An 18,406-nucleotide genomic window follows, 5' to 3' on the forward strand; every position below is an offset into this window, starting at 1 on the left:
GTGAAGTTATCCACTTTGGTGGCAAAAACAGGTAAACAGATTATTATCTGAATGGTGGCCAATTAGGAAAAGGGGAGGTGCAACGAGACCTGGGTGTCATTATACATGACACAGATCTGATCACCTGCCTGCAGGAAAGATTGAAAGAATACAGGTACTGGGAGAAAACTGCTTTAGATGTCCAATGCATCTTCACCAATTACATGCAGAAAGATAGAGCTTTTAATTTTTCATCCGCCCTTCCAGCACTTCTCACTGCAGTATATTGAATTGCTGTTTGAAGTTATCCAGGTATCTGGTAGGTTGCCCGTAAAACTGCATAGGTATGGGAGAACCTAGGTTATCCATAACAGAATTTTTCGCACTTCTCTCACCTGAATCTCCTGGTGAACTCCTGGACACAACATGTTATGTTGCCTCTTTGGCCAACCACACTTGTGGCGTCTTTCTCCATCTAGTGTCTCTTTCTTCAGTCAATCACAGTATTCTTTTACTGGCTGTGTCTAGATTTCACACCGACTTCTGACACCATGTTATTTTTGTTCTTTGTAAAGACAGACAGCATGGGATAAAATGCAAGAAATATCTTATTTACAGATTTACAGCAATGGCTTTAGCTCCAGCCTGAGCGCATTTTGATGAGCTTACCCACATCTTTCCTGGTTCTGGGTGAACCGCCCATATTGCACACTGGGAACTGAAGTTCTTTATGTACACACATAATAAAAAATTTCCCTGGTCCAATATGCTTTCCAACCAGGGGAACAGAGTTTGGCACTCACACCTGATTGTTCTTGCTGGTTGTTGTATTTCACTGTTACAGATGTAATTCCCACATTAATTATCTTTTCTCTGGTATAAGTTCTCTGTAGAATGTCTGCAGGCTTCAGTTTGGTATCTTAGAAATGCCATTCAAACTCATTTTGTGGAATGACTGAATCATCTGAGCCAGTGTCCAATTCCATTTTGATTAATTTGTGGTTCACTTCTGGCACAAGCCATATTGCTTGTCTGTTGTTAATTTTCATACTTTATATCCTAAGGGTATACAGTCCTGTGTCACTCTCATCATGATCAGATTTTTCATCAACAGGATGCAGATCAGTGCTCTTTCTCAAACTGCAACATGACTTTTATCTTTTTCTCTTCCCTATTCTGTCCATTTATTTTATTCTGCCCAATGCGCGTTTTGTATGTGTCCTACTTTGTTGCTTTTTCTGCAAGTATCAACTTTAAGCCTATGTTTTTTGTTGTATGTGAGCCTCTCCCAGAATAGTAACACAATTTGTTCCTTCAGGCCAGTTTTTGTTTCAATGTTCCGATTTTCTTCATGCTCACTTTCATTCCCGACTGCAGCTCAATTATGTCTCTGTCTACAGCAGGAATCGGCAACCATTTTGTTTCTGTGAGCTGGATCGCTTATTAATGAGGGGACGGTGGGCCAGATAAATGCCATAAAAAACTTGAAATATGGGAATTATCCATTTAAATACATCTAGTTATGTTTTGCCTCAAATTAATAAGTAACGCATGCTAGAAAATAATTTTTGCTTAAGGTTGCCTACCCCGGTCTACAGTTTCCATTGAAACAGCAATTTCAACTGCTCTTCAAAAGGTAAATTGTGCTTCAGATAAGAGCAGTTTTTGAATGCTGTCTTGTAAGATTCCACAAACTAAACAATCTCTCAGTGAGTTGCTATGCCCATTTCCAAACTGATAATGCTCAGACAATCTCTTCAGTTTAAGCCACATACCCTGAAATGGTTCCGCTTATGAAGTCCAAAGAGTTCTGTAATCAACAATGGCTTTGGTTCTAAGTGTCACTGCATTACTCCTATAATAGCAGCAAAGCTAATTTCTGATGGTCTGGTTGGAGCAGTTAAACTTTGAAGCAAACTGTATGCCTTTAAACCAATTGAACTCTGCAGAACGTTTCTCACTGGCTATTTAATTTCCTTCAAATTATTGTTGAATTAGCTCAGAATACATATCCCAATTGTCTCTTGTCATCGTGCAGCAATCTTTCCAATGTAGCCAGCCATTTCTGCTTTTATTATGATTATTATCACTCTCTCTTCATGAACCTGTGAATTCTTCATTTTCTGACATCTTTTCAAACTCAATTGTGTTCCTTCTGAAGACAAGTGTTGTGTGGTTTTTAACTTGACCGTTCCTCCCTGCACTGATTAATTTTTCTTTTGGGGTGAATGTCTCACTGCACTTGATCAGTTCATTAGCCGTCTTGGGTTTATTTTAAAAATACCTCGTCGGCAATATTATGTTTTGTAACCTCAAAATATAAAACTAATTCAAATGAAGGCATGGGTGTCTAGGAATGCAGGTCTATCTTCATGTTTTACTTTAAGATGTTTAAGACATTTTACACAAGATCGGCCTTGTGCACCTCCTCTAGACCCTCTCCAAATAATGTTATTTGCTATAAGTTACCACATGGTTTTATTGTAGAAAGTGGCAATTGCATGCAGTTTACTCTCGGTCAATTGTGATATAATTGAAACTATTAAAACACAACAGGAATTGTAAAATCAACACATCTTCAATGCCATAATAAGAGCCATTACGGTTGCAATTGTGTAATCGGATGTGTTTTTTCCCAATGCAAAATAGGGTTTTGAGGAATGGAGAATTGCCCAATTACATTCAATAATAAACAAAAGAAAGAAATAATTTGGATACTTGTGATTGGTGTTACATCTCAGCCTTTACCTGAGTCCACTGCAGATCTTGCTGTTTGTAGCTCAGACTACATGACCCCACCCTACCCAGCTGTGTCTGAGCTCAGACTACACGGCCCCACCTTATGCAGCTCTCTCCTCAGCTGTGTATTTAATGTTATCCATTTTGGATACTTTTATAACAAATGAGCTCTCAGGAGAATGCCGTGGTGACCAGGTTACAGGCACCGAGCATGGGTCTGTGGTGCAGAAAGGAAAGAGAGAGAAGAAGGGACTGGTAGTGATAGGAGACTGGATACTGAGGGGAACAGACAGGAGATTCTGTGGCCGTGAACGGGACACCCGCAAGGTATGTTGCCTCCCAGTGGCCAGGGTCAGGGATGTCTCAGATTGTGTCCACAACATTTTGGAGAGGGAGGGGGAGCAGCCAGATGTCTTGGTACTGTTTCGCACCCCGTAACTGGGTTGCCAAACCAGCAGAAATGGATCACTCAGTTGGAGTCTGGATTACTCGAACTAAGAAAGTTTTATTAAAGAAACAAGCAACACAGTAAACGAAAGGATAATAAATGCAACAGTTCAGCAATGATAAACACACATGTACACAGAATTAAGATAACAGGATCAATCAAGCTCTATCGTTGTCTAGGGGTAAATGACCAATTTCAAAGTGACACAAAGTTCAGTCCAATTTAGTTCAGTTCGCAGTAATCGTTGCCATGGCGATGGACAACGTGGGGGGAGGGAGAGAGAGAACGAGAACGACTGATCATTCAGAACGGCTTCCACTCACAGACCGGCGAGATTGCTCACAAGCAGCAGCTTCCGGGCGGGTCCTTTGTGATTTCACCTGACGTCACCGACTGTGACCCCTCTTCCAGATGCGGTCGATCCTCTGCAGTGAACCCGGCACCCAAGCGAGGGTGGACACACACCGGGTTCCCGCTGATCGTACCTTTCCACCCTGTGCGTTGTCCGGTACTTCCCACCGACTCGTGAGAGGCGCACCGCTTCCTGGGTCTCGTTACCTCGGGTGTCGTGTGTGTCCTGCCTTAGCGAACCTGTCCCTTTTTATCCCCCTGCTGGGGTATCGCCTGTCCATCACTTCAAACAGTTCAGGGTTCAAAGGGGGAGCCGCTCTTGACAATACCCAGACTGATGGCTCCTTCATTAACACCTCCACATGCTGCTTCATTGTTCCTTATCTCTCCGTCCCCTGAGGACAGGTGGCAGACCAACTGCTGATGCCACTGATGCTAACCCAGGCCAGCAAACATCTTAATTTATGTGTATTCTTGTCACAGTACATATTGGTACCAATGACTTGGGAAGGAAAAGTAATGAGGTCCTGTAAAGAGAATTTAGAGAGCTAGGCAGAAAGCTGAGAAGCAGGACCTCCCGGGTACTAATTTCTGGATTGCTGCCTGTACCACACACCAGTGATGGTAGAAACAGGATGATCTGGCAGATAAATGCGAGTTGAGAAGCTGGTGCAGGGGGCAAGGCTTCAGGTTCTTGGATCATTGAGATCTCTACTAGGGGAAGTGACGGGTTGCACCTAAACCTGAGAGAGACCAGTATTTTTCCGGGTAGGTTTGTTAGAGCTGTTAGGGAAGGTTTCAACTAATTTCACTCACAACACGCTGAAGGAACTCAGCAGGTCGGGCAGCATCCGTGGAAACGTCGACTCATCGTTTCCACGGGTGCTGCCCGACCTGCTGAGTTCCTCCAGCGTGTTATGAGTGTTGTTTTGACCCCAGTATCTGCAGATTATTTTGTCTTTAAACTAATTTGGCAGGGGATAGGAACTGGAGTGAAGGGACTCAGGATGGGACGGATGGTAAAAAAGTAAAGGTAGCGTGCAGTCAGGCAGGCAGGTGATGGGACTTAGTTGCTGCCAACAGGCTGAATATCAAATCATTAGGGATGCAGGATCAGAAAGGACAGCAAATACGGTACTCAAGGTGTTGTATCTAATGCAGGTAGTATAAGAAATAAGGTAGAGATTACAGATTGCCAGGTATGATGATATGGCCATCACTGAATCGTGGCTGAAGGATGGTTGTAGTTGGGAACTGAATGTCCAAGGTTACACGTTGTATCAGAGGGATAGGAAGGTTGGCAGAGGGGGTGGTGTGGCTCTACTGGTAAGGAATGTGAAGGATGTGACATAGGATCAGAATGTTGAATCCTTGTGAATTGAGTTAAGAAACCGCAAGGGTAAAAGGACGTTGATGGCAGTTGTACACAGGCCTCCCAACAGTGGCTGGGAGGTGGACCATAGGTTACAACAGGAAATAGAAAGGTGAGTCCAAAGGGCAATGTTATGGTAGTCATGGGAAATTTTAACATGCAGGTCCATTGGGAAAATCAGGTGGGTAATAGTTCTCAAGAGAGTGAGTTTGTTGAATGCCTAAGGGATAGCTTTTTAGAGCAGTTTGCTGGTGAGCCTGCTAGGGGATTAACTATAATGGATTGGGTGTTACGTAATGAACCGGAGGCGATTAGGGACCTTTAGGTGAAAGAACCCTGAGGAACCACTGATCACAATATGTTTGAGTTCAACTTGAAATTTGATAGGGAGAAAGTGAAGTCTGATGTAGCAGTATTTCAGTGGAGTAAGGGAAATTACAGTGATATGAGAGAGGATTTGGCCAAAGTAAATTGGAAGGAGCTGCTGGCAGGGATGTCAGCAGAGCAGCAATGGTGTGTGTTTCTAGGAATAATGAGGAAGGTGCAGGTCATGTGTATTCCAAAAATGAAGAAACACTCAAATCGTAAAATAGTACAACCGTGGCTGACAAGGGAAATCAAAGTTATTGTAAAAGCAAAAGAAAGGGCATACAACAAAGCAAAAATTAGTGGGAAGATAGAAGATTGGGAAGTTTTTAAAAACCTGCAACTAAAAAAATCATTAGAAGGGAAAAGATGAAATATGAAAGCAAGTTAGCAAATAATATCAAAGTGGACAGTAAAAGTTTTTCAAGTATGTTCAAAATAAAACAGATATGAGAGTGAGTATAGGATCACTAGAAAATGAGGCAGGAGAAATAATAACAGGGGACAAGGAGATGGCAGATGAACTAAATGAATGCTTTGCATCAATTTTCACTGTGGAAGACACTAGCAGTATGCCTGAGGACTCTGGCATGGGGCCAGAGGACTGGAAAATTGCAAATGTCAATCCACTCTTTAAGAAAGGAGGAAGGCAGCAGCAAGGAAATTATAGACCAGTTAGTCTGACCTCAGTGGTTGAGAAGATTTTAGAGTCAATTTTTAAGGATGATGTGATGGAGTACTTGGTGAGACAGGACAAGATAGGACAAAGTCAGCATGGTTTCATTCAGGGAAAATTCTGCCTGATGAACCTGTTGGAATTCTCTGAGGAGATTACAAGTAGGATTGATAAAGGGGATGTAATGGATGTTATATATTTGGACTTTCAAAAGGCAATAGACAATAGACAATAGGTGCAGGAGTAGGCCATTCGGCCGTTCGAGCCAGCACCGCCATTCACTGTGATCATGGCTGATCATCCACTATCAGTATCCAGTTCCTGCCCTATCCCCATAACCTTTGATTCTGCTATCTTAAGAGCTCTATCCATCTCTTTTTTGAAAGCATCCAGCGACTTGGCCTCCACAGCCTTCTAGGGCAGAGCATTCCACATATCCACCACTCTCTGGGTGAAAAAGTTTTTCCTCAACTCCGTTCTAAATGGCCTACCCCTTATTCTTAAACTGTGGCCTCTGGTTCTGGACTCACTCATCAGCGGGAACATGCTTCCTGCCTGCAGCGTGTTCAATCCCTTAATAATCTTATATGTTTCAATAAGATCCCCTCTCAGCCTTCTAAATTCGAGAGTATACAAGCCCAGCCGCTCCAATCTTTCGACATGTGACTGTCCCAACATCCCGGGAATTAACCTTGTGAACCTACGCTGCCCTCCCTCAATAGCAAGAATGTCCTTCCTGAAATTTGGAGACCAAAACTGCACACAGTACTCCAGGTGTGGTCTCACCAGGGCCCTGTACAGCTGCAGAAGGACCTCTTTACTCTTGTACTCAATTCCCCTTGTTATGAAGGCCAGTATGCCATTAACTTTCTTCACTGCCTGCTGTACTTGCATGCTTGGAGGCCTTTGACAAGGTGCCACACAGGAGCCCATGGTATTACACGAAAATTCCTAACATGGTTAGAGTATTGGCTGATTGTAGGAGGCTGCGAGTGGGAATAAAATGATCCTTTTCTGGTTGGCTGCCAGTGACTAGTGGTGTTCTGCAGGGGTCGGTGTTGGGACCACTTCTTTTTATGCTGTATATAAATAATTTAGATGATGAAATAGATAGCTTTGTTGCCAAGTTTGCTGATGATACAAAGATTGGTGGAGGGGCATGTAGTATTGAGGAAACAGGTAGGGTGCAGAAGGACTTAGACAGATTAGGAGAATGGGCAACAAAGTAGCAAATGAAATACAGTGTTGGAAAATGCATGGTCATGCACTTTGGTAGTAGAAATAAATGTGTGGACTATTTTCTAAATAGGGAGAAAATCCAGGAATCTGAGATGCAGAGGGACTTGGGAGTCCTTGTGCAGAACACCCTAAAGGTTAACTTGCAGGTTGAGTTGATGGTGAGGAAGGCAAATGCAATGTTAGCATTCATTTCAGGAGGTCTAGAATACAAGAGCAGAGATGTGATGCTGAGGCTTTATAAGGCACAGTTTTGGGCCTCTCATCTTAAAAAAGACATTCTGGCATTGGAGAGGGTCCAGAGGAGGTTCGCAAGGATGGTTCCAGGAATGAAAGGGTTATAATACAAGGAATGTTTGGTGGCTCTGGGTTTGTACTTGCTGGAATTCACATTTGTCAAGTTGCTAAGTAACTATGGGATGGAAAAGGGAGCAGTTTTATACCAAATTAGAGCAGAGAAGGTTGTGAAGGAAGATGGAGTTATCCAGTGCTTATTGATTAAAAAAATGATGAATTGTTCATTCTTTCAAATCAGTTATGCAGTTCTTTAAGAAACTGTTACAAGTGTCAAGTTCCACGACAACCTTTTGCTGCCTGACACAATTTAACTTTTCATACGTGTAGTGGAAGGCCCACAGATTTCACCCCATTTGTAAGAGAATCAGTGTTTCATGTTACCTTGTCAATCTAGCAGATGAATTATTCATTAAATGAACTTTTATTTCATATGCATATGTAGATTGGCAAATTAGAATTTCTTGATCTGTAACCTAGAAACAGTATTCACCACCCTTGGAAGTTCTCATGCTTTATTGTTTTATGACATTGAATCTCTGTGGATTTAATTTGGCTTTTTTGACACTGATCAACAGATAAAGACTCTGTTGTGTCAAAGTTGAAACAGATCTCTCTAAAGTGATCTAAATTAGTTAGACGAAACACTCAGATTCTGTTGGTTGCTTAAGTCCAGGGAAGACAATCTCTGGCCCCGCCAAATGTATGAGATTGAGGTGTAAACTCACCCTAATCCCCCCCGTTTGTGTGGAGGCTGCATGATTTGTTACCCTGTTACAAATCAGTACCACGAAATACAGACTATACCATACACAATTAAACAATATAGATTTATATTTCTTAATTTGACTAAAGGGTTAGTAAAGGAAAAGCAAAAAAAGAAAAGGGCCCATTTTAGTGAAACAGTGTAATATGCACAAGCTGGAGCTCATGGTTTTCCCTTCGCCGATCCTCCTTCGATCTCCCCAGGCTTCGTCGGATCATGGCTCCGCTCCAGATTGAGGCCCATGACCTCTTCTCTCTGGTGTCATCTCCCTCCAAACAAAAGTCCCAGCTCAGACCGGTGTCAGGCACACAACATGAAAACACACTCCCTCCATTGGACGGCTCACATTCGAGAGCCCCCGTTATCTTGAACCAAAACCCAAACACTGCTTCTACAGAAACACCATTACGTTAGCAGTGAAACCTTTCCCAGGCTGTTACATACAAATATAAAACACAAAAGAATTGATTGTGTAGTTAGTTACCCCCTTTAATATGACACACCAAATCATAACTGGTGCAGCCAATTGGTTTTTGAAGTCACATGATTATTAAAGTGGCGATCACCTATATGCAGTCAAGGTGTTTCTATTGATTTTAGTAAAAATACACCTGTAATTGGGAGGTCCAGCTGTTGCTGAGTCAGTATCCTGGCAAGAACTACAGCATGGAATATGAAGAATGTAAAAAGAATTTTAAGAAAGAAATTAGAAAAGCTAAAAGAAGATATGAGGCTGCTTTGGCAAGTAAGGTGAAAATAAATCCAAAGGGTTTCTACAATTATGTTAATAGCAAAAGGATAGTGAGGGATAAAATTGGTCCCTTGGAGAATCAGAGTGGACGGCTATGTGCGGAGCCAAAAGAGATGGGGGAGATTTTGAACAATTTCTTTTCTTCGATATTCACTAAGGAGAAGGATATTGAATTGTGTAAGGTAAAGGAAACAAGAAGGGTAGTTATGGAAAGTATGACGATTAAAGAAGAGGAAGTACCGGCGCGTTTAAGGAATGTAAAAGTGGATAAGTCTCCGGGTCCGGACAAGATATTCCCTAGGACCTTGAGGGAAGTTAGTGCGGAAATAGCAGGGGCTCTCACAGAAATATTTCAAATGTCATTAGAAACGGGGATGGTGCTGGAGGATTGGCGTATTGCTCATGTGGTTCCATTGTTTAAAAAGGGTTCTAAGAGTAAACCTAGCAATTATTGGCCTGTGAGTTTGACGTCAGTGGTGGGTAAATTGATGGAAAATATTCTTAGAGACTGTATATATAATTATCTGGACAGACAGGATCTGATTGGGAACAGTCAACATGGATTTGTGCGTGGAATGTCATGTTTGACAAATCTTATTGAATTTTTTGATGAGGTTACTAGGAAAGTTGACGAGGGTAAAGCGATGGATGTTGTCTATATGGATTTCAGTAAGGCCTTTGACAAGGTTCCACACGGAAGGTTAGTTAGGAAGGTTAAATCGTTAGGCATTAATATCGAAGTAGTAAAATGGATTCAGCAGTGGCTGGATGGGAGATGCCAGAGAGTAGTGGTGGATAACTGTGTGTCAGATTGGAGGACGGTGTGTAGTGGTGTGCCTCAGGGATCTGTACTGGGTCCAGTTTGTTTGTCATGTATATTAATGATCTGGATGATGGGGTGGTAAATTGGATTAGTAAGTATGCAGATGATACTAAGATAGGTGGCGTTGTGGATAATGAAGTAGGTTTTCAAAGCTTGCAGGGAGACTTAGGCCAGTTAGAAGAGTGGGCTGAAAGATGGCAGATGGAGTTTAATGCTGAAAAATGTGAGGTGCAACATTTTGGTAGGACTAATCAAAATAGGACATACATGGTAAATGGTAGGGCATTGAAGAATGCTGTAGAGCAGAGGGATCTAGGAATAATGGTGCATAGTTCTCTGAAGGTGGAATCTCATGTGGATAGGGTGGTGAAGAAAGCTTTTGGTTTGCTGGCCTTTATTAATCAGAGCATTGAGAATAGGAGTTGGGATGTAATGTTGAAATTGTATAAGGCATTGGTAAGGCAAATTTGGAGTATTGTGTACAGTTTTGGTCAGTGAATTATAGGAAAGATGTCAACAAAATAGAGGGAGTACAGAGGAGATTAAACAGAATGTCACCTGGGTTTTATCTCTAAGTTACAGAGAAAGGTTGAACAAGTTAGGTCTTTATTCTTTGGAGCGTAGAAGGTTGAGGGGGGACTTGATAGAGGTATTTAAAATTATGAGGGGGATAGATAGAGTTGATGTGGATAAGCTTTTTCCATTGAGAGTAGGCAAGATTCAAACAAGAGGACATGAGTTGAGAGTTAAAGGGCAAAAGTTTAGGGGTAACATGAGGGGGAACTTCTTTACTCAGAGAGTGGTAGCTGTGTGGAACAAGCTTCCAGCAGAAGTGGTTGAGGCAGGTTTGATGTTGTCGTTTAAAGTTAAATTGGATAGATATATGGAAAGGACAGGAAAGGAACGGAGGGTTATGGGATGAGTGCAGGTCGCTGGGACTAGGTGAGAGTTAGAGTTTGGCATGGACTAGAAGGGCCGAGATGGCCTGTTTCCATGCTGTAATTGTTATATGGTTATATGTAGTCAGACAAACACTCCAAGCAACTCCACAAAAGGTTTACTGAAAAGCACAAGAAAACTTGTGGAGACAAGAAAACTTCCAAGTCACTGAATATCCCTTGGGGTACAGTTAAGTCAATCAAGAAATGGAAAGAATATGGCACAGCTGTAAATCTGCCTCGAGCAGACCATCCTCAAAAATTAAATGACTATGCTGGAAGGGGACGATTGAGAGACCTATGACAACTCTGGAGGAGATGCAAGCTTCAGTGGCTGAGATGGGAGAGACGGCACATACAACTGTTGCCCAGGTGCTTCACTAGTCGCAGTTTTATGGGAGAGTGGCAAAGAGAAAGCCACTGTTGGGGGAAAAAGACTCAAAGGTTTCAATGATACATTTAATGTCAAAGAACGGTATACAACATACACACTGAAACACATCCCCAAGTGGTTCTGTGGTCTGATGAAACCAAAATTGAGTTTTTTGGCCATCAGATTAAACACTGGCTTTGACATAAACCAAACACTGCATGTCAAAAACACACCATCCCCATTGTGAAGCATGGTGGTGGCTGCATCATGCTGTGGGGATGCTTCACTGCAGCAGACCCTGGAAGGCTTATGAAGCTAGAGGGTAAAATCAATGCAGCAAGATACAGGGAAATCCTGGAGGAAAACCTGATGCAGTCTGCAAGAGAACTGTGAGTTGGGAGATTTGTCTTCCGGCGAGACAATAACCCCAAGCATAAAGCATAAACCAGGAATGGCTTATAAACAACAAAGTTAATGTCCTGGCAACACACATCAAAGTTGCCGGTGAACGCAGCAGGCCAGGCAGCATCTCTAGGAAGAGGTTCAGTCGACGTTTTAGGCCGAGACCCTTCGTCAGGACTAACTGAAGGAAGAACTAGTAAGAGATTTGAAAGTGGGAGGGGGAGGGGGAGATCCAAAATGATAGGAGAAGACAGGAGGGGGAGGGATAGAGCCAAGAGCTGGACAGGTGATTGGCAAAAGGGATATGAGAGGATCATGGGACAGGAGACCCAGGGAGAAGGAAAAGGGGGAGGGGGGATAAAACCCAGAGGATGGGCAAGGGGTATAGTCAGAGGGACAGAGGGAGAAAAAGAAGAGTGAGAGAAAGAATGTGTGTATAAAAATAAGTAACAGATGGGGTACGAGGGGGAGGAGGGGCAACAACGGAAATTAGAGAAGTCAATGTTCATGCCATCAGGTTGGAGGCTACCCAGACGGAATATAAGGTGTTGTTCCTCCAACCTGAGTGTGGCTTCATCTTTACAGTAGAGGAGGCCGTGGATAGACATATCAGAATAGGAATGGGATGTGGAATTAAGATGTGTGGCCACAGGGAATGTCCTGGAGTGGCCAAGTCAGAGTCCAGACCTCAATCCAGTTGAAAATTTGTGGCTGGACTTGAAAAGGGCTTTTCACTCACAATCCCCATGCAATCTGACAGAGCTTGAATAGTTTTGTAAAGCAGAATGAGGAAAATGGCAGAGTCCAGATGTGCAAAGCTGACGGAGACTTTTCCACACAGACTCAAGGCTGTAGTTGCTACCAAAGGCGCATCTATTAAATACCAACCTGAATGGTCTGAGTAATTATGCAATCAATTATTTTGTGTTTAATAATTGTAATCAGTATAGACTAATTTGTAGAAATTTGTTTTCACTTTGACACGAAAGAGTCCTTTCAGTTGTTCAGTGTGGGGGAGAAAAAAACCAAATTAAATCCACTGTGATTCAATGTTGTAAAACAATAAAACGTGAAAACTTTCAGGGGAAAGGGTGAATACTTTTTGATAGGCACTGTATATAAAGCAATTGCCCCTAAAATATATATCTACGTGAAATCATTTATTTGCACAGAAAATGCTGGAAGAACTCAGCAGGTCAGGCAGCATCTAATGCCTGAAAAGTTGACTGTTTACCCTTTTCCATGGATACTACCTGCCCTGCTGAATTCCTCCAGCATTTTGTGTGTGTTGCTTGTATTTACAGCATCTGCAGATTTTCTTGTGATCATTTATTTACTGTTGAAATTTGTTTTTTGTATGAAAAATGTGTTGGTTCTTTTAGTAAAAGGTACCAAAGTTAACGCCACCATAAACAGTTTAGTATTTTGAAAATTGGAATAACTTCAATACTTTTTTTTCTTCCTCTGATCATTAGGTTAATGAGATTTACCATGATAAATCACTGGGAGCCCACGTGAACGTTGTGCTGGTGCGAATGATCATGCTGGGATATGCAAAGGTAGGTTACTGCCAAAGCTCTCCACAGTCCAATAAATGTGAAGTTTCTATTTTCTGTTTGCACGTCATGTAGAATCAGAAAACAATGAGTTAGAACTGCATTGAGTCCTTGTGCAATAGCTTTAGCTTGCTGCAAATTCATACTGGAATGCTATTGCACTCATGTTATGTCCCTCCTGATGTGGTTTGTTTGGTTTCTTTCTAATTATTATATCTCACTGCTTCATTGTCAATTTGCAGCTATTGTTGATTGCTTGTTATATCGCATTAAGCAATTAGTTTTCATCACCAGTTCAGCTTTTCTATATTGTTTGTACATTTCCTTAGACACTTGTAGTTAAGCAATATTTTCAAGCAATATTTGAATTAACCTTTCATGAGAACGTCAAGATGTGGTGTCTTTTTATATTGGCTCCTTGTGTACTGTGATGCGTTAGTGGATAATAAAGTTTACCTATCTGCCTAGCTTTTAAAACAGAAAAACTCTCGAGCGAGGGCAGATTAGTAAAAAGACATTCTCCATGGTGATTCCATTCATGTTGGATAAGACACTGATTCTGCAAGCTCCCGCCTTACAGAAATTTAAAATGCTGGCAACAGAGAAGTGAAACCAGGTCAGTGTGTTCACTATGTTCATCTGGGTTATCGAGCAGTCTAGCAGATCAGCGGCAAGCATGGTGCCGCTGGAACTCGAAACCTCTTCCCCAAACAGGATAGAACGGAGACCACCTCCCTCACATGCTCACCTGAGCAGGCAGGTATCTCTAAACATCCAGTGACTGGCCACTCACTCACCCATTGATATGAAGGAGACGTACAGCATGCAGTAGTAAACTCCAAGGCTGCTATGTACCACAGCATGTCACAGGTGGCGATGTTGTTCAGCCTCCTGGTAAGGTGCACCACACCCCCAATGAACCCCATCCTAATCACGGTCTGTCAGATCTTGCGAGATTCCTAGCCCGTCATGAGCTGCTGATGGCTGGACTCACCAGATTTGATGATAAGCCGGAAGATTACTGGGCTTGGAAGTGCACATTCTCCAGTGCCACTGAAGACCTCAGCCTCTAGCCCAGTGAAGAACTTGTCCTGCTGGTGAAGTGGCTTGGTCGCAAGTCTGCTGAGAATGCAAGCTGATTAAGGTCAGTTCACATCAAACACCCCGTGCTGATCTCAAGTCAGACAGAGATTGGAAGATTGCTACAGATCTGCAGAGACAATGGAGACTGCTCTCTTTGCCAAACTCATTCCCCAAGATTTCTAGCAGGGAGCCCCAATGTCTGTGAGAGCTAAGGGACTTTCAGTTGGAGTTAGAGGCAGCCGAACCCGAAGGCTACTGATCTGTCTTGTCTTACCTCGACACTACACAAGGAATTCATCCTGTCTTGGAGAAACTCTGCTTTAGTCTACAGGAGAAATGGATGTCACAGGGAACTAGCTAGAAACTGGATAATGAAGGCAGCACACACAAAATGCTGGAGGAACTCAGCAGGCCAGGCAGCATCTATGGAAAAAAGTACAGTTGATGTTTTAGGCCAAGTCCCTTCAGCATGACTGGAGACAGTTGGTGGCACCTTTTACTGATAGCGGGTGGGAGCTTCTTCAGGTTGGCTCTGGTGACTGGTGGTGTTGCACAAGGGTCTGTGTTGGGACTGATGATTTTTATGTTACATGTTAATGATTTGGATAATGGCATTGATGGCTTTGTTGCAAATTTTGCAAATGATATGAAGATGGGTGGAGGGGAAGGTAGTTTTGAAGAAGTAGAGAGGCTGCAGAAGGACTTAGATTAGGAGAATGGGCAAATAAATGGCAGATGGAATACAATGTCAGGAAGTATATGGTCATGCATTTTGGTAGAAGAAATGAAAGAGTTAATCAGTTTCTAAATGGAGAGAAAACAAAAAAAGCTGAGGCTCAAAGAGACTTGTGCAGGATTCCCTAAAGTTTAATTTGTAATTTGAGTCTGTGGTGAGGAAGGCAAATGTGATGTTAGCATTCATTTCAAGAGGACTAGAATATAAAAGCAAGGATGTAATGTTAAGACTTTATAAAGCATTGGTGAGGCCTCATTTGGAGTATTGTGAGCATTTTTGGTCCCCTTGTCTTAGAAATGTGTGTGCTGAAACTGGAGAGGGTTCAGTGGTGGTTCATGAAAATAATTCCAGGATTGAATGGTTTGTCAAATGAAGTGCATTTGATGGCTCTGGGCCTGTATTCACTAGAATTCAGAAGAATGAGGAGTTGCCTCATTGAAACCTATTGAATGGTGATAGGCCTTGATAGAGTGGATGTTGAGAGAATGTGTCCTATGGTGGAAGAGTCTAAGACTAGAACACACAGCCTCAGAATAGAGGGTCATCCTTTTAGAACAGGGGTGAGAGGTATTTCTTCAGCGAGAGAGTGGTGTATATGTGGAATCTGTGCAGGGTTCCCTAAAGGTTAATTTACAGGTTGAGTCTACTATACAGACATTCACAGCATGGTAAGTTTTAAACTGTCCCATTCAGACCTAGAGATTTAACCACTATGGAGGCTTTCTTACTCTTGTAAGCTTTTCACCTCCCTTGTTAGTTTTTACATAAGGCTACATAGTCCTGTGTCACTCTCATCATAATCGGATTTTTCATTATCAGCATGCAGATTAGTGCCCTTTCTCAAACTACAACTTGACTTCTTATCGTTTTTTCATCCCTGTGCAGTTTATTTAGTGTTTTCCGCCCAATGTGCTCTTTATATGTGCCCTACTTTGTTGCATTTTCTGCAAGTTTTGCCTTCATATCTGCATTGATTTGGTGTTTTTGAGCCCCTGCCACAACAGTAACACAATTTATTTGTCAATTTCTTTTCTGTTTAGATGTTGCAGTTCTGTTTATACTCACATTCATTCCTGACTGCAACTCAGTTGTGTCTCTGTCTGCTGCTGCTATTGATAATACTACTTCAACTTCTCTTAAATGTAAGTTGTGCTTCAGTTAGGAGCCATTTTTGAATAATTTATTGTAAAATTCCACAAACTAAATGCTGTCTTAGTGCATCATTAAACCCTACACTGAACTGACAACACTCATACAATCTCTTCAATTCAGCCATGTACGCTGAAATGGACTCCCCTTCTTTTTGATTCCGCTTATGAAACCTAAAGTGTTCTGCAATCAACAATGGTTTTGGTTCTAAATGTTCATGCATTATTTTCACAAATCAGCAAAACTCATTTCGGTTGGTTTGGTTGGAGCAATTAGCTTTCTAAGCAATCTGTATGCCTTTAAATCCAATGCACTCAGCAAAATTGGCACACACTTCTCGTGGGATATTTTATTTGCATCAAAATGCAAACCAATTTGCTCAATATACATGAACCAATTATCCTTTATGAAACGGAACACATCTATCTTTCTGATGTAGCAGCCGTTTTCTGTTTGTTTATTTATTATCACCCTGAACTCACTGTTATGAAATCATGAATTCTTCTATTTTCTGCCTTTCTTTTCACTCAATCGTCTTTCCTTTTGTGAAGAAAACTTGTGGCTCCAAGGAAAAAAAAATGTGTTGCACTTTTTAATCTCAATCGTTTGTTGCTGCACTTTTTCTTTAGTGAACACCTTACTGCACTTCAACAGGTAGGTAGTCATCTGCTTTGTTTAAGACTTCCTCGTCACCACTGTTGTGTTTTATAACTCCAAAACATAAAACTAATTGAGAAGAAAACAAAGAAGCCAGGAATAAAAGTCTAACTTTGTTTCTACTTTAAGTGAGGTGCGTACATATGATGTGGTGGCATGATAACATATGCCATTTATGTACTTTTACATACAACCTGCATTGCATTATGTGAACAACAAAGAATACTTAACAAATAATATATTTACAATAATACTGAAATATTACATAGACAACAATATCTACCACCTGGGCCATGCTGTCAGTTCAGTTACCATCAGGTAGTAGGTACAGGAACCTGAAATTCCTCACCCTCTAGATTCGAGAGCAGTTCTCCAACAAACCAGTAAAACTCTAATCTCACTATAGTTTAGCACCACTATGACAATTCTGATTACTTATGGCCATTTTTTGTTCTAATAATTTTATCTTGTAAATGTTGTATATGAGTTGGGTTTAATTTATGTTTTGCTTGTGTGTGCTGCTCGGTGCCTGGGATGCTGCTGCAGGTATGTTTCTCACTGCACCTGTGCACAGTTGTAATTGTGCACATGATAATAAGCCTGACTTTAAATGGTATATCCAACTTTGTGGAATGATGTACCTATGACATGTTGAGGCAATCCTAATGCAGGTAAACATTCTTTGATCAGTCCATCAGCTTGATTGAAAGAGGAAATCCATCTCGAAGTCTGGAGAATGTTTGCCGTTGGGCCTCCTCTCAACAGCGATCAGACCTAAACCACTCAGAGCACCACGATCATGCAATCTTTTTAACAAGGCAAGATTTTGGCCCAGCGGGCATGCAAGGTACTGTGCTGGACTATCGGTGTGTGTCTATGATGAAATTAACAGTTAATGGCTTGATATAAAACCAAGACACAATCAGTTGACAATAGAAGTTTCTGCTGATTATTTCTCTCTGCACCTTCCACGGTTAATTCAATTTATGCCAATCAAGGTAGAGTCAGAGTCTCATAACAATTGAAAGTAGTTAGCAGAAGGCAGAGCAAGTCCTTTCATAATGGAACCAAGTCCTGTGACAGTGGGATATATTCATCTTCTCATATAGCCAGATATTTTATTAGTAGGTTTTGATCATCAATGACAGAGCAGCTGCACAAGGGTTACCCTGTGATAGGGTCAATTCCCATAATGATGTGAACTAGTACCTAACTATGGTAGGGCGTGAACACGAAATGACAGAGTGTGTTCAATAAAGTGACAGAAGGATGAAGTAGCTCTTTTGGTTATTACAAAGGAAGGATGTATCTGGTATGGTTGTATTATTTCCTGAATCTGGTCAACACAAAGGACTGGGGACATGGAAAGAAGTATCTCAAATTTTCAAATTAATCCTACCAAACAAGGATCAGTAACATGAGAAAAGCAGCATTTCAAAAGAGTCTTATCAGGGCCTGTAACAATAATCCTGCCAGTTCACACAATCCCAAATTATATTTTTGAAAAAAACCTGATGTTTAGTGATAATTCTGCTATCATTGACTTCCATCAAATTCTACTAAATTCTTGTCAGCTGCTACTAATCATATCATTGTACCACGTTTCAGCTTATCCATGGTCTCGGTTATCATGCACAGTCAAACCCATCCTCCTCGTTATAAGCAGAAACAGAATCAGAATCTTCTTTATTCTCTCTGTCTTCTATGTTCT

General features: G+C 41.6%; 1 protein-coding gene across 7 annotated transcripts in view; it reads left to right on the forward strand.

Moving 5' to 3' along the window:
• Positions 1–18,406, forward strand: part of adamts3 (ADAM metallopeptidase with thrombospondin type 1 motif, 3) — a 370,913-nt gene that overhangs the window by 250,746 nt on the left and 101,761 nt on the right. For all 7 annotated transcript variants that reach the window (XM_072281905.1, XM_072281906.1, XM_072281908.1 and 4 more), the window contains 2 exons: positions 12,990–13,073; positions 17,386–17,542. In XM_072281905.1, coding sequence (XP_072138006.1) covers positions 12,990–13,073; positions 17,386–17,542 — 241 coding nt within the window. The remainder of the gene's footprint in view (positions 1–12,989; positions 13,074–17,385; positions 17,543–18,406) is intronic.

The sequence above is a fragment of the Mobula birostris genome, chromosome 17 (genome assembly GCF_030028105.1).
Source record: "Mobula birostris isolate sMobBir1 chromosome 17, sMobBir1.hap1, whole genome shotgun sequence".
Classification (NCBI taxonomy): Eukaryota; Metazoa; Chordata; class Chondrichthyes; order Myliobatiformes; family Myliobatidae; genus Mobula; species Mobula birostris.